Below are 23,870 nucleotides of genomic sequence, written 5' to 3' on the forward strand. Positions count from 1 at the left end.
CTCCCCACTTTCAGGTGACCCCGTAGGCCACCTTCCATGGGTGAAGCTGTGGCCTGAGCCTGGATGGAGAGAAAGGCACATGGTCTGACCCACTGGTCTATGGAGGGGGCGGGGACTCTAGTCCTCCAGGAGCCCCAAACAGGAAAACCAGGAAGCTAAAAACTAGGCAATTGTTCTGAGCCTGTTCCTGCCATTATAAGGAAAGCGAAGGAAAGACGGACTTTGGCCTTGAGCAGAGCTGGTTTCCCCTGGCTCTGCCACTCACTAGCTAGATCACCTTGAGTGGCCACTCTTCCGGTTCAGGCATCAGGGCTCCAAGCCACAAAATCTATAATAATAAACGTGTAATATGCTAATTAGACCAGACGTCCTTCCGGATGAAGCCGGGGCTGCAGGAGAAGCCCGGGTTCCAGGTGCCAGAGGAAAGCCAGTGCCGGCAGCCGGGGGAAGGAAGGCCTACTCTTGCATGAATTTCATGCACCGGGCCTCTAGTGTTATAATAAGAGTATGTGCTTCATAGGGTTATTGTCAGGATAAAATAAGAGAGAAGGAACAAAAACTCATAAACTAAAATGCTGGCTCATAAACTTCGCGGTGTCCCCTCGGAGAATTGTGAGCAAACACCAGCAGGTGTGCGTGTGTGTGCTAGCACCAGCATGTGGTGTGACCTTTGGGTACACCTGTGGGTCTTAGTGAAACTCCTCGGGACCCAGCACTTTGGACTTGCATACACTCTCCCTCCATGTTCTCCTCTATGAGTGTTTCCCTCGTTGTGCAGATGAAGAAACCAAGGGTCAGAGAAGAGGAGTGACTGGCCCAGGGTGATGCACCTGCAAAATTGCTAGCCGGGGTTTGAAGTCATAGCTAAGTCCATGTCTAGGCATCTTCCCGCCTGCTCCCGAAGCCAAGGCTCTGAGCACATCCAGCTATGCCTATGGTCCTCTCCCACAGAGCAATCTTACCGTCACTCTTTTAAGGTCTTATTTCTTTTCTGAACCTCCCTGATCTCTGGGTCTCCATTACCTCCTTTCTTAAATAGGGGGTGATAATAACAACTGTCTGAGGAGACTTCTAAGCTCCCTAGAAACTCTCTGGTGAACCTGTTTTAACAGTGACAGCAACAACAACAGCCATCTATTGAGGGCTTACTCTGAGCCAAACACCTTGCTAACTCCTTTACGTTCGTTGTCCTATGGAATCCTCAAAAGAACTCCATGCATTTGATAACTCCTAAAGAATAAGGCATTAATAAATTATGAACAAACATTCCCGTTTTGCAGATGAGGGCAGGGGGAAAGTTGAGAGGGGTTAAGAAACTTGCCCAGAGTTACACAGTAGCAGAAGCAAGACTTGAAGGCCAGCCCTGGGTGCTTAATCACCATACAAAACTCCCCAATGTATTTACCTGGTCAATTGAGATGCCATGGATTGGAAATGTGCTTTTAAAGAGGGTTACAGCAGGCCTGGAGGGGCCATCCAGCCCCCACTCTGACTTCCAAGTCACGCTGACCAGGGCAATCCTATTCTCAGGCCCCAAGGACCAGTGAAGTCAACCTGTTCATCCCCGGCCTCAGGCCCAACCTGTCTTCAGGTCTGCTGGTCCCCTTCACTAGGCATCCCTTAGACCAGTGGTCGGCAAACTCATTAGTCAACAGAGCCAAATATCAACAGTACAACGATTGAAATTTCTTTTGAGAGCCAAGTTTTTTAAACTTAAACTATATAGGTAGGTACATTGTTATTAACTTAATTAGGCTACTCCTACGCTGGCCTTTGCTAAAAACTCAAGGGGCCAAAGAGCCGCATGTGGCGCGCGAGCCGCAGTTTGCCGACCACTGCCTTAGACCACTATAAAGGAAGTTAAGACCAGAAATGGATCCATGCCACCAGCTTCCCTCCCCCGTCTCTATCTTCCTCTCTACTAAGCTGCTGGAACCCAGAACTTTGACCTTGTCCTGTGGCCCCAGCAGTGACTCAGGTTTTATGAGGGGCAGAGATGAAAGGGGCTGAGGCCTAGGGAAGCCTGGCCTGACTCAGGGACCGCTGGTAGCTATGACAGCATGTGGCCTGGCCCAGGACAGCGTCTGAGTGGCCCCAGAAAAGCCTTGTGTATGGGAAAGGTGGTGGGCCGAGATGGAGCCCCAATCTTTTCCCCAGGCAGAATTCCTGAGAGCAGGACACAATCAGACACCTTAGGCCCTGGATTCGTAGCCCTTCACTGAGGCCCTGACCCTCTCCCCAAGGAGCCCCCCTTTCGTCTAACAGAACCCCTGTCCTCCTTGCTGAGATTTCCCCCACATGGAGCTTCACCCCCTCACTGAACCGCCCCCCCACCCCGAGTCTCCTCTTCATTTCTGAATAACAGCAATAGCAACTGCCATTTTCTGAGATTCCCTGCCCCTAATGGCATTAATAGTAAGGGGCAAAGCCTGGGCTCTAAGTCATTTATTCATTCATTCACTCATTCACTTATTCATTCATTCAATGCTAATTGTGTTAGGTGATGCCCTAGTCCCTGATTAGGTTCATCCAAAGCCAACTTTCCCCATGAAGAGCCCAGGGAGTCCAGGGATCAACAAATTAACATAAAAACAAGAACCACGTTTGGAAGGCCCCATAGGCTTTGGCAAAGCAACAGGAGCCATTGATAGTCAAATTAGATATTGTCAGTGACCTCCCAATAATCAGAATGCAATGCCTCTCTCAACCCAACCCAGCCCCTGGACAACACCCCTGACAGACACTCATCCCACAAGCATGTGGTCATTCGCTTCTGCTTGCATACCTCTAAGGATAGGGAGGTCACCATTTGACAGTTGACCTGACCAATCCCTGGACAGTCATGACTGCTAGAATGTTCCTCAAAGTATGCTGGAATCTGCCTGCATATAGCCCCCCCTTTTTGTCCTTGCTTTGAAGACACACCCCAATGACCCAGGATGTCTTTCCTAGGCCAGCAGAAGTGTGCATTCCCTCTCTCCTCCAGGGCCCCATATCAGAAGTGAACTTGTTGGCAGGGTAACCTGTGACCTCCACACAAGGTGTGGGGCTGGGAAGGGAGAGGCTGAGGAAGGGGTGGAGGGGAGTGTGGGAAAGAGCCTTGTCTAACCCAACAAGTCCTGGATTCTCCCCGCTTACCTGTGAGTCACCCCCAAACTAGGCCAAACCAGTCTACAGGCCCACATCCCACAAACACATGCTGCGTCACACCGGCACGCACTGTCACGCAGCCAGCCACCAGCATGAACCCAGGGAGCAGCACAGGCACAAAAGCACAGACACTTACTAGTATGTTGACTTACATAGTCAAACACACAAACACACGGAGCTACAAACACTCAAGAGACACAGCAACACACAAGTCACAGACACGATGGCACAAGCACACATTCACAATACACGCACACAGTCAACTCACAGCCTGCAGTCAAGCACAGACACAACCTTGAATGCATAGGCATTCCCACTTGCAGTCCCAACTGTGTCCCGCCTCCCCACCCCTATATTTGGCAATCCTGCCCCAGAAACCCTGGGCACATAGAAGGGTGATGTCCCTGGAAGTCCGCTTCCTCCTCTCTAAGGGAACCCTAGCCTTCTGCCAGAGTCTGTCATTATCCACCTGGACCCAAAACAGCCTGGGAGTGGCAGGTACAGCCCCAGCCCCCCAGCTAAACCTACTGCTTCTGCCCTCTCTGCAAGGCCTCTCTCCTCCACCTCTTCCCTCACTCTGCAGCCCTCTCCCCCGGCTGGGTCACCGAGCACATCGGAGCCAGCCAAGGTCCCACATCTCCCTCTTCCTTGTCACAGGACCTGCCTCCCAGCCAGAGGCCTGGGCATCCCTGGCACAATGCCGCCAAATCCACCTCCACAGGGTCAGAGAAACCCTGGAGTCCGCACAGCAACCACACTCAACCCGCCCCTTTCTGTATAGGACCAGCGAGGCCTCTGAGAGAGGCAGGATGGAGAAATGATTAGAGCACAGGCACCCGCATTCAAATTCAGGCCCCCTCGCTTTCTAGTGGACTTTGAGCAAGTGATAGAACCTCTCTGAGCCTTAGTTCCCTATTGTAATCAGGGTATAGGGGTGTGGAGCAGGAATAGTCCTACTCCATGGGGCTGTTGCGAGGATGAAATAGGATTATGTTTACAAAACAAACCATAAATGACAGCCACCACCATCATTAGGAACTTTTCAGAGATCTGTTTGAGGCCCAGTTCCCCAGGGCCATGTTCACCCCTTCTTAGGTGAGCTTTAGGGAACCCACTCTTTCACCTCTGAGCCCACCAAGCAGATTTGGGAGAATTGTTTCAAAACAAATAAAAATCGAGGCTTGGGAATCTCAGTGCCTGTTCCTGTAGCCGCTGACACAGAGCCTGGTAGGTAATTATTGCTACGGCTGAGGTGTTATTAATAAGCATCCCTGCTATTTTGGCAGCCCATCTCTCTGGAGTTCAAAGCATGATCCTGTAACTACCTCATCTCCAGCTACCAAATCTACTGGACAACCCAGGGACCAGAGAGGTTAAGCAATTTGCCCCAGGACACCCAGCACCTTGGCTTGTGCCTATTCCCAGGTGGGTTCTGTGGTCGCCTGAACAGAAGCAGGGAGTGGTGGGTGTTGCTGAGGAGAAGGCGACCCCTCTCCCAGCCTCTTCATGAAGGATCTCCCGCTCCTCTGATGGGCGGGGGAGGAGAGCCGCAGTGGGTTCAGGAGGTGGACTGTGGGTGAGGGGAGGGAGAGGAAGGCAAGGTGAGTGGGGAGGGGATGGCAGAGTCAGTTCATGCTCAGGGAGCTGAATGAATGGTCCTGGAGTTGAAGAAGTCTGGAGAAGAGGCAGAGACCCCAGAAAGGGCAGCCAGGCTAGTTTTTCCTCCCCCGGCCGCCCCATGTACTCACCCTGTGTGTTGGGACCCAGGTGTCCCGTGGGCCTGGATCTCCTGCTGCTGGGCCTTGCTCTTCTGATGCCGTGGGGCTCTTAGCCGGGGCTCCTGGGGCGGGTCAGTTGGGCACCCCGTGATGGGGCGGGGCCCCTGGGGAGGATTCAGCCAGGCCCTGAATTCCTCAGGGCAGAAGGGGTGAAGATCTGGTTGGGCCGGTTTGGGCTCCCCACCCTCCCCAGGTGTCAGCCCACGCCCCTGCAGGATGACAGTGATGTGGTAGCGGGTCCTCCTGGCAGAGGGACGCTCCGGTAGGATCTGGGCTGGCTCTGGCAGTGCTGGCCCTGGGGTGGCAGGCTTGCCCTTTGCCCCCTCTGCCTTGGGAAAGGATGCTGGGCGGGGCGGCATGTCTTCCACGGTGCTGGGTGGCTCAGGATTCAGAGGGACCTCTTGGGCCATGTATGGGGGTTGCAGGCAAGTGCAGTCTAGGGTTTCCTGTTCCAACTGTCCAGGCACTGGCACTGGGCATGAGGGGTGCCTGGCACCAGTAGGGTCTGCTGCCAGAGCTGGGCTCTCCAGCTCCCTGGAGGTATAGTTGGCCATGTCAGAGGCGCTGCCCACAGCTGGCCTCTGTAGGCGCCCCAGGGGCTGAGCGAGCCCTCCTGAGCTGTGTCGTCGCTTCCAAAGCCAGGAACCTCGGCTCCCTTCCTGAAGGTCCCATTCTGAGCGGCTCTGGGCTTGGGTCTGAGGGAAAGCAGAGGCAGGGGCCTGGTGACAGCATCTTCCCCTGCCCTTCAGGCACCCTAATCACCCTGATTGCCCTCCTTGCACAGGAGAAGCAGAGCTGCCAGGAGAGGCTGCCAGGGCTGTGAGAGCTGGGCAAAGGGGCAGAGCTCCGGGAAGGCCCTTCCACACTCAACTCACCCCTCCCATTCTACAGTGAGGAAAGCGATCCAGAGAAGACACCGACATGAATAAAGTCACACATGAGGGCCCAACGCTCAGGTCAACTGCTGCTTCCCCAGCTGCCCTGGGGATGAGGGGCTTGTAGGCACGCCTGCCTCAAGCACCCATGGCCTCTGCCTGCAGCCACTTCCCCAGGACCCTCCCACCTGAGATCCCCAGGCACACCTGGGCATAGAGATGTACCTGGGACATGAGGGAGTCAGGGAAGAGGGTTCCCCTGAAAATAGGACAAGCCTGACCTGTGTCTGCTCTTTCCCCTGGGGCCAAGTCTGGCTGTGGGGGTAAGAGGAAAGGGCCTATGATCCCAGATCCATAAGAACATTGCTCCCTTTGTCCCTCCCCCGCAAAAAAAACCCAAACAGTTTTCACATAGGTATTTATGCTCTGGCAACAGAGAAGCCAAGTCTGGGTCAAAATTCCTTCTAGCAGGGACCCTTGGTCCCAAATGTCTCCATCTACTCATCTGTGAAACAGGTGCAGCCAGGGGCTGAACGCCTCAAGAGACAGAAGAGGACAATGATTCATGTGGGGGCCTGGAACGAGGCAATCCGGGCTTGAATCCCAGCTCTGCTACTTCCTAGCTGCAATACCTCTTGCATCTCAGTTTCCCCATGTGTAAAATTGGCATGATAATAACAGTACCTGCTTCCTGGGAGTACTGCGAAGATTTCATGAGATAATCTATGCAGAGCACCGGCACATAACGAGTACTCAATTACCTGTTAGTAATTACTAATGGTATTCAGGACCACAGAGAGACACACGGCTGCTTGAGCCAACTCCAAGGGGAGGACACACAGTGCTGCCCAATCCGTGGCTCAGACGGGAAAACTGTGGCCAGAAGGTTAAGTCACTGGCCCAGCATCACCCCTGGGGTGGGGGTGGGGACCCATGCCAGGAAGTGGGTTAAAAGGACAAAAGATGGCCGAAACTGGTTTGGCTCAGTGGATAGAGCGTTGGCCTGTGGACTGAAGGGTTCCGGGTTCAATTCCGGTCAAAGGCATGTACCTTGGTTGTGGGCACATCCCCAGTAGGGGGCGTGCAGGAGGCAGCTGATCGATGTTTCTAACTCTCTGTCCCTCTCCCTTCCTCTCTATAAAAAAATCAATAAAATATATATATATTTTAAAAAAGGACAAAAGATGGGAGGGAGGTCTAGCTAAAGCAGGAAGTGTGGAAAAGGGGGTCCTGGGAACAGACGGAGACCCTACATGCCTCCCTGGGGCCGGGCATTAGGAAGTTCATGTTTCCTGAGCATCTAGACCCCATGCTGGATGTTCTACATCCATTACCTCATTTCTCACAGCAGCCCTGAGAGGCATTATGGTCCCCATTTTGCAGATGGAGAAACTGAGGTTCAGAGGTGTGGAGTGATCTGCCCAGGTTCACCTCATGAATAAGTGACAAAGGGAGGATTAGAGAACTCCAGTTGCCTGACTTATGAGTCAAGGTTCTCAGGGCCTGCCCCTCCCCCACCACCCCCTTTCCGGCCTCCCCTTTGCATTCTCTCCTACCTTGAGGCTGACATTGTTAGTGCTGCCCTGGTTTTGGGCCAGGTCAGGGCAACTATGGCCACCCCAGGGCCTGAAAAGGAAGCACAGGGGGAAGGGAACGAGATAGCCTTCTCCTCTCCCACCCCAAGACTTGACCCAGCGGCCTCCCTCACTTCTCTCAGAGCCCACAGCCTAGATGAGCTCCTGAAATCTGGAGAAGGGGAAGCTTGTACAGCTGCCTTCTCTCTGCTCCCTCCCACAAGTGTCCACTCCACCCCCAAAAGGCAGAGAAAGAGGGATGGGCTTGGAGAAAAGTGGAGACTTGGCCTGTATCAGGGCCAGAATACAGAAAAGGGACAGTGCCCCAATAATTCAAAAGCTCGCCATTTGCTGAAGCACTCCTTATGCCAGGCTTAGCACTGGGTATTGTGCCTACATGATCTCCTTTAAGCCTCAAAATAACCCTAAAAGGTGGGTATTAGTGCCCCCATTTTTCAGGTAAGGAAACTGAGGCCAGAGAGGTGAATCCTAGACTCACACGACTAATGAGCCTTGGAAGTAAGATACTAGGACCATCCCACTTCAAAGGCTGGTTGGACATCACCACACTAATGGGGGGCAAGATGAGGATGTGCCTTGGCTGCCTCCTCCATGCACTCTGACCGCCACCCCGGGAAATCGGCAGGAATCAGAGGCTTGTGCCTCAGTCCCATTGTCACAGCTGGTGAGAACTGAATCCAAGCGCATACACGGGATGTGTCATCATGCTACTGCAGGAGCCTACACAGTCCCTCCCCTGCCCTCCACATCCCTGAATCACCTACACCCCAACCCCACCTCCTCTCAAGTGGGGAAAGGGAGGAGCAGAGCCACCTGGCCTATAGGGCAGGTTTCTGCCAGGCAGGGTAAAGGGAGAGGGCGTGTCTTCCAGCGGGGTAGGGCATGGCACTAGCAGGGTGTGGGCACCACCCCCCAGGTCACCCAGGCTTCCCAGCATAGGGTGGCTAGGCCCTTCCTGCCCCTCCCCTCTCTCTTTGGGGTGAGAGAGCAGTACAAACCCTTCCCCTCACTCTGCCTCCACCACACCCCCATTCCTCCCAAGGTGAGCTGAAAACAGTTGTGTCATGATAAGATCAGAACAAATTGCTGGGTAACTGAACAGTACAGACACACAAACACCCCCACCCTCTTCTGGGATATAGGCCCAGGAGCTACTGGGGTCCTTGATTCCAGTTCCTAGCCATACAGAGCCTTTTTCCTCCCATTCAAACATCAGCTGCCAGTGAACGGGCTCGGAGAGATGAATTCGTTTGTTCCGGGTCACATGGCCCGTGGCACGGAGGCTAGGACAGACGCTGGCCCCCTTGCTTGCAGGCCTTCCGTTTCTCAAGGCCACAGAGCAGCCGGGGCTTCAGGATGTGAGCTCTGGGGTCAGACTGCCTAAGCTTGTACTCCAGCTCCACCACGCCCCAGTCGTGCGGTGGACCGGGCACTTTGCCTCTCTGAACCTCCATTTCCATGTCTGAATCACACTGAATACCTGTCTCATGGAGCTGCTGTAAGGATTCAGTGAGATCACTCAAGTGAGGCACTAAGCAAGTGGCAAAGAAAGGCTGATTGCTATTGCGATCTGGGATGACAGGGAAAACGTCTCCGTGGCACCAAGGGCAAGTGCAGGGCAGCCTAACACAACTCAGGAGCCGGTGACAGTCCTAACAAAGGGTCAGGAAGACCAGAGGGAACTGGCCTGTTATGTGAGAATCAAAGTCCACACAGGCGGAAGGAGTGACTGCGTTTGCCTTTAATCTCCTCCGTAAAGAAATTGTCTGCAGGCGGCTAGCCTGACTTAAGGAAATCGCAAAAGTTGTTTTAAAGTTTCAAAAGAGCTCAGGGACTTTATAAAGACCGTCTTCGCATTTACATATCCAAAAATCGACACATTTTTATGCTCCGAGACACTCACATCTCACATACGCTTATTTTAACATCTACCACAATCTCAGACAGCAACACACACACACACACACACACACACACACTAGGGCACCCCACGCGGCCCTCCTCCATCCCTCACCTATCCCGGGCTCTGGCCTCCTCCGGGGTCCGCTTCCCCCTGCGAACCCCTAACCCGGCCAGGCGACGGACCAGGCGGACCCCCAGGCCCTCGCGCCGCTCGGCCATGGCGAGGGCAAGGCCCCGAGCTCGGGACGTCGGGGCACCTGACGGCTTCAGGCCGCCGGGCCCACCCGGATCCGCTCTTTAGCGGAGAACCGCCTACTCTGGCCCGTCCCCCAGAGCAAACAGCGGTCCCGCCCGCGTGCCGGCGGGGACCCACCCAGAGCTGCCCATACCCGGGGTCAGTGAGTGCGCTTTGTAGGGGCCGCCCGGACCCCGGCGACTGACCCCTTCTCCCCCAGGCCCTTCCCGCGCGCCTTTGGGTCCCCTGGAGGCGCCAGGGCCCACAGATACAACCATCCCCCAAGCTGGGTCTATACGAGGTGGGCGGGGACATAGGGATCGGGGTGAGCTGGGGCCAGGAGGCGGGGCTGAACCAAGGGTCTTTCCCTCCCCCACGAAGGAGGAGCTAGAATACAGGGGCGGGGCCGTGTGCTGGAATGGGCGTGGTCTCGTCGACTGGGCGGGGCCTTACCCAGTGGTTGTCACCTGGGGGGCGGGGCGGGGGGCAAAGCGGTGACTGGGTGGCGAAGCCGACCCTGCCATTGTCTGCCATGGTGGGCTCCCTGTGAGAGTTCTCTGTCCTGGAGATGGCCACAGCCATAATCTCCACCGGTACCCCGTGGGGAAACCGCTCTGAAACCCACATGGTTGGGAATGGCGCCCTGCTGGAAGATGTCCAGCTATTATTGTTTAATAACAGCTACTGTTTGCTGTGATATAGCCTGGACCTTCTGCCTCCCAGCTGCTGCCTTCCCACCTGCTGCTGCCTCTGTAACTCTCGAGTGCGGGTAGGGGACACCTTGCACCTTTGATGGGATCCTCTAGGACCGCAGAAAGAAAGGCCACCAGGAGGGTCCCAGTTCCCCAGCTCTCTTTGCCAGTTCTTCTCTGCCTATAGTCCTTGCAGGGCCTCTACCCCTTCCCTGAGCCCAGCACCACCTTAGCCCTTTGCCCTCTGTGGTGACTGGTCCTGGCACACGGGACATCATGCTTCTGGGTTATGGTGGACACTGACATCCTGTGTTCCTGTCCATCTACCCACACAGGGGGCTCAATCGTGGCATGTATAGCCCATGCATGGCAGGGAGTAACCAGTTGAGGGGCACCGTGGCCTCCTAAGAACTAAGACAAGAGGTGGTGGGAAGCAGCAGACAGACATCTGGACAGATGATAGAGCAATGTGCCCCTTCTTGGCAACACAGTCTGCACCTTGCAGAGGCCTGGAAGGCTGGACTGTCCATCGGTGAGCTGTGATGAAGGACCTGATCCCAAGAGGGAGCAGAACCCAAACCCAAGCCAGAGGTAGTGACTGCAGGCACCCACTCCCTGTGTGGGCACACAGGCCCTTCCTGCCTGTCTTCACCTGCTCCAAGGTGAGTTGTGAGTCTGACAAACACACGGTGGCTTCCCCTCCCCCCCCACTGTTGAAGCTCAAGAGGCCTCAACTGGTTATAGAGAACATCCTTTAATCGCTCTGCCCCTGCCCCTCCCCAGAGCAGTGCTGACCCCACTACTCAGGCTGGCTGCCCTTGCTTTCCCTGAGATGCTGAGGACACCTTAATCTTGTCAGCTTCCTGGCCCACCTGCCTCTCTGATGGCACCATCACAAGATCTAGTGCCCCTTGGTGCCACCCGGCAAGGCAGGTGAGAGATGCCAGAGGTAGGTGGGTATGAGCCAGGCTGCAGGGCAGTGGAGCGTGCAGCCGATGGTGCAGCTGCAGGTGAACGTTCTGGGTGAAGCGACTTGGGCAGACACTGTACGGGGAGGGCCGGGCCCCTGAGTGCAGGCGCAGGTGGGTCTTGAGGTTGCTGGAGCTGCTGAAGCGCTTGTGGCACATCTGATGGAAATGAGCACTGGCATCAGTTCTGCCCACCCCGCTGGCTCAGGATCTCTGCTTCCCTTCCCTACTCCCTCCCCACTTCCCTGTAATACAGACTCTGAAGCTCCGCCCCCCCACCCCACTGCCCCAGGATTCCACCCTGGGACCCACAGTGTCTGGCACATTGGAGCCGGGCAGACCTGGGTTGGTATCCTGGTTCTTTTATTCCCTGCATGACCTTGTATAGGCAACTTCCCCTCTCTGAGCCTTGTTCACCTTATTGGCAACATGTGACTATTAATACTTAACCTCATCGGTGTGATAGACTGAATGAGATAATCACATGCAACCTTTGTGGGTGGGGCTGCCGCCTCAGTGGGTATAATTAACATTTACTGGGAGCAGCCACAGGCTAGGAATTGGTCTCATGTCGTCTTCCCCAGGACCCTGAAGAAGCATGACTAAGTACTAGTGCAACTCCTGTAAGACAGCGAGAAAGCAGAGGCTCAGCGGAGTGAAGCCACTGGCCAAAGGCCACACAGCAAGTTGGAGGCAGAGCAAGGATTTGAACCCACGCAGCTCAGACTCATAGCCACTATGCTGCTTTCATTTCTGTTTGTGTGAAACAGTGAAGGAGCCCCTGCCCTTCTGACCACCCAGAGGAGTCCCTGCCCTTCTGACCACCCAGAGGCTCAAAGAGGGAGAGAGCCAACCTTGAGCTGATGTTATTTATATGCAGTGTTTGTATACTTTGTACACATTATGCCATTACCTTCTCCAGCGACACCGGAAAGAAGGTAATAGGTATCCACCCCCAACTTTATTATCCTCCCGCACAGACTTGCACCTCTATTCCCCGCTCCAGACCCCAGGAGTGACCTCCAATATCACTTCCTGGCCCTTCCAGGCTAAGAGGGGTCTTTTTCATCCTCCTCCACCTCCTTCCCTGCCCCCACCCTCGCCTCCTGTCCAGTCTCTGCTTGCTCAGGAGGATTGGAAATGCAGGCTACAGGGGCCCTCCCCGCAGGGGTCTGGAACTCTGTCCTCACTTGCCTGCACTCCTGCAAGAGGGGAGAAGGGTCTCACCAGGCACTTGTGGGGCCGCTCCCCAGTATGCACCAGGCGGTGCTTCTGCAGGTGGGCGAGCTGGGTGAAGCTTTTCTGGCACAGGGCACACTGAAACGGGCGCTCCCCACTGTGTACACGTAGATGGACCTGAGCCAGGTGTGGGAGAAATGCTGCCAACAGCCCAGGGCCCCAGCAGGGCCTGGGGTGCTCTCTGAACCTCTACCCACATCTCCACAGGAACTCATTCTGGCATCAAGGCCTCTCAATCCCCTCACCTCTCTGTCACTCCCCGCTTAGGGCCTCTCTTCCATTCCTCAGATACCCCCTCTTTCGGTTGCCCTGAGGGAGGGAGGTGGCAGTGGTCAGAAGGCCAGGTAAGGGCAGTGCTTCTCCAAGTGTGGTCCACAGACCAGCAGCATGAGCATCACCCAGAAGTACATTAAAACATTAGAAATGTAGAGTCTCAGGCCCCACGCTGACGATCTGAATTAGAATCCCTGGGCTGGGGCCTAGGAATCTGCATGTTCACTAGCTCTTTTGGTAGTTTGAGGCTCATTAACGTTTAGGAACTCATGCCCTAGGATCAAGAAGGTATCTCCCCCCAATAATCATAACCTTGCCTCAACTTCAGCAGTGCCAACTTATGCATAGCTGCCCATCTTTGCTGACATGGAGGTGTGCCCATGGTCATGCCCTGGTGGATGCCAACGGCACTGGGCGCTGGTTTGTGGGATCCCACTTGAAAAAGGCTGGTCCTCAGTTCTGTGGGACTCACTAAGAGCTACTCCTTCGCCCACTGAACTTCAAACAAACAAACACGAGGAGGCTTAACTGGGAATCTAGAAGGAATGGCTGTTCAGGAAAGGGCTTTGCACTAGATGCTGAGAGACCGAGATCAAGGCCCAAATCCACCATTAAATTAAAAGATGTTTGGGGGGTGGGGGGCGGGCAGCGGAGCCCAGGAGGCCGATACCTTGAGGTTGGAGAGTTGCCCAAAGCTCTTGCTGCACACGTTGCATTCGTACAGGATTTTGCCATTCTCTTTCTTCAGCGGGTAAGGCAGGGCTGCTCGGGATCCCAGCGGGACCCGCTTTGCTGGAGCCGCCCTGCCAGAGTGCTCCAGCCCTGGGGAGCAGGTCCTGGCAGCTCCAGGGCCTGGAATCCGGGCCTGGGACAGTGGGGTTTGACCAGAGTCTTGAGAGGCCCCTGGGTAGGGACGCAGGGTCTCCCCCCAGGAGCTGTGGTACCCAGGCTCACTCATCAGTACACTGGGCACAGCCCTGGTGGGGTAGGAGGTATCTTGGGGCAACATGAAGAAAGGGTGGCATTGGACAGAAGGTGTGGCCCCATAGGTGAACAGATAAGGTGGGGGCAGGAGAAATGGATATGCAGGGCAGAGGGGGTGAAGGCAGAATGGGAGTTCTTGGGAGATGGGAATGGGTGGGGTGCGGGAGCAGAAAGCCAAGGATCTGGAGTACTTTCCACTCTGCCAGGGGGTTGGGGAAGAGCTGTTGTGAGGAGAGAAGGATGGGCAAGGGGCCTCCCCATCCGCTCTTTCCTGCTGGCTCCCCATGTCATCCCTGCTCAGAGGGGACGTGGCTGTGAGTTTGTCATCATCGGTGGAGGCGGCATGTGGCCCTGGTGGCTGGCGCTCTGAGAAGAAAAGGGAAGCCAGTCAGGGCCCCACAGGCTGGGCCAAAGTTCTGCTCCCATCTAGCCTGCCCCTGCGGTTGGTGACTGGACAAGACCTTTCCCCTCCCTGGACTTTCCTGTCTGCAATCACGCTTGCCAAGAAAAGCGGCTAGTATTGGTGCAGGGCGGAACAATTTTAGGGAGAGGAAACCATTGAAGACGCCTGTTAGCCACGTGGCGCAGTCAAGTGGGCGGTTGGAGTTTTAAGGCGAGGTCCCAGCTGGAGATATACATTTGGGTGCCAGGGGCCCAGATGATGTCACCTGAGGATGACACTAGGTCTGCTGTGTCCAATATGGACACCTGAGACGTGTCCACACTGAAATTAATTAAAATAAAGGCAATAAAAAAGTCAGCTCCTCGGTGGCACTAGCCACATTAAAAAAGCTCAATAGGGCCGAAACCGGTTTGGCTCAGTGGATAGAGCGTCGGCCTGCGGACTGAAGGGTCCCAGGTTCGATTCCGGTCAAGGGCACGTACCTTGGTTGCGGGCACATCCCCAGTAGGAGGTGTGCAGGAGGCAGCTGATCGATGTTTCTAACTCTCTATCCCTCTCCCTTCCTCTCTGTAAAAAATCAATAAAATATATTTAAAAAAAAAAAAGCTCAGTAGGTACGAGGTATGATATCAGACAGCACAGGCATAGAACATTTCCATCATCGCAGGAGGTTCTAGCACCCCGTGCCACTCTAAAGAGAGCAGGAGAGCAGAGGGAAAGAGGAGGAGAGAGGAGAGGGGGGGAGGAGGAGGGAGGCGGGGGAGAGGAAGGGAGAGGAAGGGAGAGAAGGGAAGGGAAGAGGGCTCTGGACTGAGTTCTGGAACAGGTGAATATTTAGGAGGAAAGTAGAGAAGAGCTTTGCAAGGGGACTGAGATGCAACAGACAGTGAGGCAGGAGCTAATCAAGAGTGATATGAAGTAAAAACAATATATATCTATTGTCTGCTTGAATTCTCATTCATTCACTCAACCAACGTTATACTGAGCTGTTTTGCTCTGTGCTCTTGCAGGGGGTGGGGTAGGTGATAAAGAACACAGCCACACAGTCTCTGACCTCCGGGAGGTCACAGTGACCTAAGGGAATGGTGTATTAAAATGCAACAAGCCACCCTGGCTGGTTTGGCTCAGTGAATAGAGCGTCGGCTTGCGAACTGAAGGGTCCTGGGTTCGATTCCAGTCAAGGGTGCATGCCCAGGTTGTGAGCTCAATCCCCAGTGGGGGTCGTGCAGGAGGCAGCCAATCAATGATTCTCTCTCATCATTGATGATTCTGTCTCCCTCTCCCTTCCTCTCTGAAATCAATAAAAATATATATTTAAAATAAAATAAAATGCAACAAGCCTAGAACATAGGGATAGTGAGAGCTGACTTTTATAGAAGAAACTGGCCTCAGTGATGTTCCCAAGGTCTTTGAGCTAAAAGAGCAGCACCAGGACTCCACCCCAACTCCCAGCCAGTGCTCCTCACTCATGATAAAGACTCCTCTAGCTCAAAGAGGTAGGCAAATGCCATCCTCACAGCCTACACCAGATCCCACTGCCCACCTCCTCTGGCTCAGGTGTCACCACCTTGAGAGTCCCCTGAACTCCTAGGTCAGAACTCCAGGCCAAAGTGTGCTAGTCAAGTGTGCCTGAGGCTCTGTCCTTACCAGTGACACTGGGTCCCCTCCCCCTTCCACCCTGAAGCCTAACAGTGCCCCCACCTCAGCCTCCACCAAGTGCAGCCCAGGGGCCTGGACTTACTTGTGTTCAGGGAGTCTTCTCTGAGGCCCTGTGGGGCTGTGCCCAGGGGTGCCGGCTGCAGGGACATAGGTAGAGATCCAGGCTCTGGGGGCAGGCCAGCAGGGCAGACCTGGCTGGTGTCAGTGGCAGGGGGCACAGCCAGCTGGCACAGGATGGGCCGTGGATGTCCACTGTGTCTGGAAGCGGCCTGCAGGCTGGGAAGACCTGGAGGGCAGGGGGCAAGGGGGTGGGGGCTGTGACTCCTGGGTCCCTGGGATGATCCCACCCCTAGTTTGGTTTCCAGAGCAGGAAGAGAAGCTATATCTGTCACTCAAATGGCTTCCCTTTCCCTCACTCAGAGATTCCTTTCCCCGGGGACTTTCATGCCTACCCAGAATTACCTTCCCTCTGCCCCTAGAGCCCCTTACCTAGCATTCTTCTTCCCACCTCTCTTCCTAACCACCCTGGTCCCACCAAGTCTCAGACCATCTACTCTGTTTTGAATGGAGCCAAGGACAACTTGAAGAAAATCCTCATCAGGACTGTAAACCCACCCTGGCCAGTTTGGCTCAGAGGTTAGAGCGTCGGCCCGCAGACTGAAGGGTCTCGGATTCGATTCCAGTAAAGGGCATGTACCTAGGTTGCAGGCTCAATCCCCAGCCCCAGTTGGGACAAGTGTGGGAAGCAACCAATCAATGTGTCTCTCTCACATCAATGTTTCTCTCTCTCTCTGTCTCTCCTCCTCCCTTCCACTCTCTCTAAAAATCAATGGAAAAATATCCTGGGTCAGGATTAACAACAAAGAAGATTGCAAACCCCACAAGATGGGCCCTAAGGCCAAGGCCACAATCGTACAGCCAAGCCTCCGAGTGGCCCTGCCCCTTTCTCATGGCCCACAGGAGAGTCTGGCCCCCAGGGCACGGGAGAGGGTGTCTGGCACCTCAAGGGTCCATCCCCATGAAGTGCTGGGGTAGGGGTGCTCAGGACCAGGGGACAATGGGAACCCAGGTCCCTTCAAATTTCCCCCACTTCCTCCTAATGTCCGCTCCCTCCATACGCAGGGCTGCGATTCCACCTTACCTGGTCGTCTTGGCAGGACTGGAAGTCCAGGCTCGGGGACAGGGAGTGCCCTGTGCTCCTCAGGGGCTCCGTCTTGTGACAACCCAATTCTGGAGCAGGTCCCCCCTTCATACCGCCACTACCTGCTGGGAAGACAAGTCAGTTACAGGTGAGCCGTAAAGGTCCTCCAAATGGCATGGCTTCAAGGGCTGGCTTTCCCATTAAACCATCGAGTGACCTTGAGCCAGTCACTGCCCTTCTGGCCTCAGTTTCCCTATCTGCAAAATGGGCGGGTTGGACTATTTAATGTGTAAGGACTCTCTCAGTGCTGACATTTAGAAGCCAATGATGTGCTCCTGGCTTCTGTAGCCAATCAGAGGTAAGGAGCAGAGCCGGACTGATGCCCATTCCTGGGGAAGAGAGGAGAGAGGAAGGTCTTTATGAAGATTATTCCCAAGTGAGCTCAGAGATCTGAGGGAATATTCCAGACTCCTTGGGGCCACAGGGAACTGGAAAGCCACTCTCCTCCATGCTGGGAGGGACTCATGACTGCATGACTACTCACCACAGGCTCCCACCAAGGGAAACTGTCCACCAAGCAGAGCCCTGCATCCCACACAGCTTTTCTGGGCAGCTAAGGAGGTCCCAGATCCTGCCCCCCCAGCCTGCCCCCCAGCTCTCTCACCAGGGTCTGTCTCAGAGAGTGGCCAAGAGTGGCTCTGGTCCCCTGACTGGCCTGCCAGGAAGATGCCCTGAGCTCAGCTATCTGCTCAGTCATCTACTTGCTTCTCTGCCATCTTTCATTGGTCACAAAGCAAGGGACCACCTCAGCTCAACACATGTCCCAAGGCCCTTCCCCTTCCCCTCAGTAACCACCCTTCCCTCTTTACCCCATGTGCTCCTGAGCACCCCAGCACCCACCAAATCTCAGACTCCTTCCCTTTTCCCCAACTCCTTCCAACCCTGCCCAGGTCTCAGAGCAAACCCCCAAAGGAGGGGCCTCTTGTTTGAGACTCTTCACCTGGCTCTGCAGTCCCCTCTGGCTGGGGAAGGGAGGAGGTAGGCTGGCGGCTGGGGCAGCCGCTGCCTGTGGCTGAAGCCCCAATGGCTGCAAGAGATGATGGGAAGGTGCTACATTTGACTTCCTATTTATATGCCGCAAATAGGAAGAAGGGGGCAGGCAGGGGGCCCTGTGAGACCTGACAAGGGGGGGCCGCCCACCAGCTTTTATCTACACATAGCAACTCTAGAGGACACCGTGATGGTTTTTTGTTTGTTTTGGTTTTGTTTTTGGAAACACGTTAGGGATGTATGGAGCATGGCTTCCTGTTTCCACATCACGTTTCAGTTCTACGTCAGTGGTTCTCAGTTGGTGGCTAAGTACCCACTCAGGGATACCAAGTTATGACAAGGGGTCAGAGGTACTTTATGTGCATCAAACACTTCCCGTAGACTGAATAATAAAATGACTGGCATAGAGATCTACTCCATCCAAATGGATGTGTTTGTCATTCATTGAACGTGCTGGTTTTTGGGCCACTGTGAATTGGGCCGCTGAAATTTCAGTATGTGGGGGTGAGGAGGAGTAGGGGGTTGCCATCTGGTTCTCATAGAACCCTGAGCAAGAGAGGGACAGACAGGGCTCAGAGGCTGGAGCTGGGGTCCTTCTGGGGATGGGGCCCAACTGAAACAGAGATGGACAGTGATGATGACAGGGAAGACAGGTGACAGCAGGGACAGGAACAGGCAGAGACGAGAGCAGGCAACAGAAGGATCCTGGGTGAGACAGAGAAGACAGCAGGAATCTGATCTCACAGAGGAGAGGGCAGGAGGCAACAAACACATCTTCCTCCCCTGTCCCATCTCTGATCTCTCTCTCCTGGAAATCCTTTCTCTAATCCAGATAGAGTGTGGAGGCCCCAAGAGATAATTCAAGAACACAGAAAAATGCATGCTTGTGAGTCATGAATACATAAAACAAAGAGGGATTTTAAAAAATGGAAGCTCCCCTCCTTCACAATTTCCCAGTGGTCAAAGGAATTGTTTTGTGTTTATTCATCCAGACATTTGTCTATGGACCTATGAACAGGTAGATGGACTTTAAATTTTGCTTTAGATAAAAATGGATTATGCGATGCATATTGTTCTTCAGCTTTTCCTATCCAACAATCTACCATGGCCATAGTTTCATGCCAGAACACATCTGCCTCCTGCCTTTTCTGTGTTGTTGTTTGTTTTTTGTTGTTGTTGTTTTTTGTTTTTTAATATATTTTATTGATTTTTCACAGAGAGGAAGGGAGTGGGATAGAGAGTCAGAAACATTGATGAGAGAGAAACATCGACCAGCTGCCTCCTGCACACCTCCCACTGGGGATGTGCCCACAACCAAGGTACATGCCCTTGACTGGAATCGAACCTGGGACCCTTCAGTCCGCAGGCCGACGCTCTATCCACTGAGCCAAACCGGACAGGGCTGTGTTGTTGTTGTTTTTTTAATATATTTTTTTATTGATTTCAGAGAGGAAGGGAGAGGGAGAGAGAGATAGAAACATCAATGATGAGAGGGAATCATTGATAAGCTGACTCCTGCACACCTGCTACTGGGGATAAAGCCTGCAACCTGTCATGTGCCCTTGACCAGAATTGAGCCCGGAAACCTTCAGTCTGCAGGCCGATGCTCTATCCACTTAGCCAAACCAGCTAGGGCTGCCTCCTGCTTTTTCTTGACTATGTAGTACTCTTTTGCAGGAATGGACATAATAGATAGCATTCCTCTATTGGTGGACTCCAATTTTTCTCCGTTCCACACAGGACTGGAAAGGACCTCCATTTAGAGATAATACGAAGAGTGGTTAAGAATATTAGCTCTGCTGGGTTTAATCCCAGCTCTGTGACCTTATGGCAAGTCATTTAACTTCTCTGTCCTTCTTTTCTCATCTGTCAAATGGGGGTAATAATCATTTTTACCCCACAGGGTTCTTTTGAAGATTCCTCAAGATAATTCACATCGAGCTCTGGTCCATAGCAAGCACTTGACCAATGTGGGTTATATTGTTTTGTGTGTGTGTGTGTGTGTGTGTGTGTGTGTGTGTGTGTTTTAAAATATATTTCTTTATTGATTTCAGAGAGGAAGGGAGAGAGAGATAGAAACATCAATGATGAGAGAGAATCATTGATCGGCTGCCTCCTGCACACCCCCTACTGGGGATCAAGCCCACAACCCAGGCATGTGCCCTTGGCCGGAATCGAACCTGGGACCCTTCCGTCCGTAGGCTGACGCTCTATCCACTGAGCCAAACCAGCTAGGGCTATATTGTTAATATTGGACATCAATTTGCCTAGGCAGGCAAGTATCTGCAAGTCAACTTTGTAAAAGTGTTTAAATTGTGATGGGTCTTTCTGGCTCACTTTGGAAGACCAGAATCTGGGCAGCACACTCTTTTAGAGGTGAACCACATTCCGTTTTATTGCTTTGTTCATTCACGCCTGGTTGGAGACCATTGGTCCCACCCAACGCAGTCTTCCCCAGTCCACACACCACTATAATACTTGCTCTAAGCATTCCCCCCTCACCATGTGCCTGGAACCCTGCAAAGCACTTCGGCATGCTTTGTTTAACTCAGTCAGCACAATGACCCTGCAAAATGGATGCAGTTATCCCTGCTTTGCAGGCAAGAAAACTGACACTCTGAGAAGGAAAGTGATTGACTCAAAGTCACATAACCTAAGTTGGGGCTATGACATCCCCAGAGGGGAAGGAGAGCTCAGGGAAGAGTTGCTGGAGGGGTACCTATGAAGAAGTAAAAAGGGCCACAACTGTGGTATAGTATGGTCTGGATTCCCTTCAGGAGCCAAAGGACCCCCAGGAAAATCAAGATGGACGGAGACCCAAGTTAAGGATTGGGGAAACGAACAAGTGGAATTAGCATCGGGCACCCTGCAAGCACTTCAAGAGCCTGTCATTCATTCATTCACATATTTCTTTCTTTTATTTATTTATATATTTTTTTGGTAATCCTCGCCCGAGGATATTTTTTCCCATTGATTTTTAGAGAGAGTGGAAGGGAGGGGGAGAGACAGAGGGAGAGAGAGAAACATCCATGTGAGAGGGACACATCAATTGGTTGCTTCCCACACGTCCTAAACAGGGCCAGGGATCGAGCCTGCAACTGAGGTACGTGCCCTTGACCAGAATTGAACCCGGGATCCTTCAATCTAAGGGCTGATGCTCTAACCACTGAGCAAAACTGAATGGGGCCATTCACACATTTCTTGATTGCCAACTATGTATCTGGCATTGGACTAGTTGTTGGGAACATAGCCCATAGGAACATGACCCAGGCCTTGGAACTTACAATCCAGTTATCAGAAGGCTTGCTGGATGTTGCTGAATAGAAAGTGATGTACAAGCGTATTATTTTTGTGGGGGGGCGGTTCAGGAAGCAAAATAGAGCCAAGGGTGTCAGGCTGGCTTGGTCAGTAATTAAGAGAAGGAATAAGACTACGGGCAGAAGCACTACTTCCTTTTTGAAAACCTCAAAAACTCTTCAACCTATAGCCACTGCCACACCAGTCTTTTTTTTTTTTTTTTTAATTGATTTCAGAGAGAGAGGAAGGGAGAGGGAAAGAGAGAGAAACATCAAGGAGGAGAGGGAATCATGGATCAGCTGTCTGCTGCACGCCACCTACTGGTGATGGAGCCCACAGCCTGAGCATGTGCCCTTGACTGGAATCATCCCCTGACCCTTCAGTCTGCAGGTGGACACTCTTTCCACTGAGCCAAATCGGCTATGGCTGCCACGCCAGTCTTGAGGCCAGCCAGCTGTGCTACCAGCCAGCTTAGTGTGTGGGTCACAGAGCTCTGTTGCATGGATATTTCTGAAGGGCACCAGAGAAGGAGTCCAGGAGGGGGTCTGGGTCCATCATTGGTCCAGGGTTAAGGGGCTGTGTGTGGACTCTAAGGGCAGGGCTGAGGGTGGGGAGCTCAACCCAGCCCACAGTGCTTTCACCTCACTTTGCTCTGTGGTTGACACCTCCCTCTGCCTGACACCCACTTATCTCATCTCCCCATCTGTCAGTCTATCAGATGCAATGAGTTGGCCTTTGGCTTCACACCCTAGGGTGGAGAGATCCTGAGATAGGGTGCGCCTGCTCTCACATTTGCAGAAGGGGCCTCAAGACTCTTGCATCTTCCCCTGCACCCACCTTGACTTTCCAGTCCTGTGGAAAAATTTGCAGATATGTCTTCAAATGAATTCTGAGGTCATCCCATCCATCCTTTCATCTCTACCATTCTAAGAAGATAGGAGGTAAAAAGAGGTCACAAAGCTGGGATTCAAATCCACTGGAGCTAATATACTCTTAACTACCATGCAACACTGCATACCATGTACATGGATGCTCTTTCTAGCTATGTGTGAAAGAGGGAACACTTAAAGTCCACATATATGTCCACCATTAGAGGAATGATACACATTATGTATAGCCATGAAATAGAATACTATACAGCCAGCAAAAAAAGCAAAGGGTAGGTTTATTGAGTGCCTCCTATATGCCAAATGCCTTTATAATTATCTAATCTTCCTCAAAATCTTTCATGGTCAGAATTATTAATGTCCCCGCATTTGTTGTTGTTTTGTGTGTGTTTTTGTTGTTGTTTTTTAAAAATATATTTTTACTGATTTCAGAGAAAAGGGGAGAGGGAGAGAGAGATAGAAACATCAATGATGAGAGAGAACCATTGATTGGCTGCCTCCTGCCTACTGGGGATGGAGCCTACAACCCAGGCATGTGCCCTTGACCGGAATCAAACCCGGGACCCTTCAGTCCGCAGGCCGATGCTCTATCCATGTAGCCAAGCCAGCTTGGGTGAAGTCCCCGTTTAATAGATGAGCAAACAAATACTCGGTAAAGGTAACCAGGTAGCATCAACTCAAACACTTACAGCGGCCGTGCAGTTAACATAAATTGGTCCATGAATAAATTTGGTACAGATGGTACAGAACACTCAGCCTTGGTGTCAGGATTCATATGGAAGGATGGGGACTGAGGCAAATGAGGGTCCAAGGGCCATTCACCATGACTCAGCATAATTAGGAGCCAGTGTTGCCAGATTCTGACTTTTCTAGAGAATTTTAAAATCAGGATTTTTATGTGAAATTTCTACATATTTTTCAAAGTTGGTTCAAATGTTTTAAAATAATGTGCCCACCAGTCAGGACAGATCTATGTGCCAGATTCCACTGCTTCTGCCTCAGGTTCCAGAGGCCCAGGACTTTCCATGTTTTCACCTGTCTCCAAAGGTATGACTCAAATGGAGTCTACCTAACATTCAAAGAATTAATCATCATTCTTTACAAATTCTTCCAAAAAACGGAATAGAAGGGAACACTTCCCAACTCATTCTATGAGGCCAGAATTGCCCTGCTACCAAAACCAAAAACATCACAAGAAAACAAGACTAAGACCCCTTAGGAATACGGATGGAAAAATCCACAACAAAAGAAGGATTATATACCATGACTAAATGGGATTTATACCAGAAGTGGTTTAACATCCAAAAATCAATTAATGTAATACACTATGTGAATAGGATAAAGGACCAAAACCACATGATCATCTCAATATATACAGAAAGTGCACTTGACACCCTTTCATAATAAACACTAACCCCACTAGGAACAAGAAGTTTCCTCATCCTGGCGAGAGGTCACATAGCAAGGATTCAAAGCCACTGGAACTAGAATACTCCTAACTACAAAAAGCACACCACCACCACCAACGTTGTACTTAATGGTGAAAGCCTTGTGGCTTTCACTCTCAGATCAGGAACAAGACTAGGATATCCACTCCCACCACTTCTATTCAACATTGCCTGGAGATTCTAGCCAGGGCAATTAGGTAAGAAAAATATTTTGTAAAAAGGCATCCAGATTAGAAGATATATGGAAATGTTTGGAATTAGATATAGGTAGTAGTTACACAACATTATGAATGT

At 52.5% G+C, this 23,870-nt stretch overlaps 1 protein-coding gene across 1 annotated transcript in view; it reads right to left on the reverse strand.

Annotated features, from left to right (window-relative positions):
- Window positions 1-8,681: 8,681 nt before the first annotated feature.
- Window positions 8,682-23,870, reverse strand: part of ZNF683 (zinc finger protein 683) — a gene marked incomplete at its 3' end in the record, with an annotated part of 43,493 nt that continues 28,304 nt past the window's right edge. Inside the window, 8 exon segments of the mRNA XM_080657101.1 lie at window positions 8,682-8,894; window positions 11,023-11,048; window positions 11,051-11,354; window positions 12,423-12,551; window positions 13,378-14,057; window positions 15,836-15,898; window positions 15,901-16,039; window positions 16,895-17,019. Coding sequence (XP_080513227.1) covers window positions 8,682-8,894; window positions 11,023-11,048; window positions 11,051-11,354; window positions 12,423-12,551; window positions 13,378-14,057; window positions 15,836-15,898; window positions 15,901-16,039; window positions 16,895-17,005 — 1,665 coding nt within the window. The 5' untranslated portion in view covers window positions 17,006-17,019.

The sequence above is a fragment of the Plecotus auritus genome (assembly GCF_963455305.1).
Source record: "Plecotus auritus genome assembly, chromosome: 2".
NCBI lineage: Eukaryota > Metazoa > Chordata > Mammalia > Chiroptera > Vespertilionidae > Plecotus > Plecotus auritus.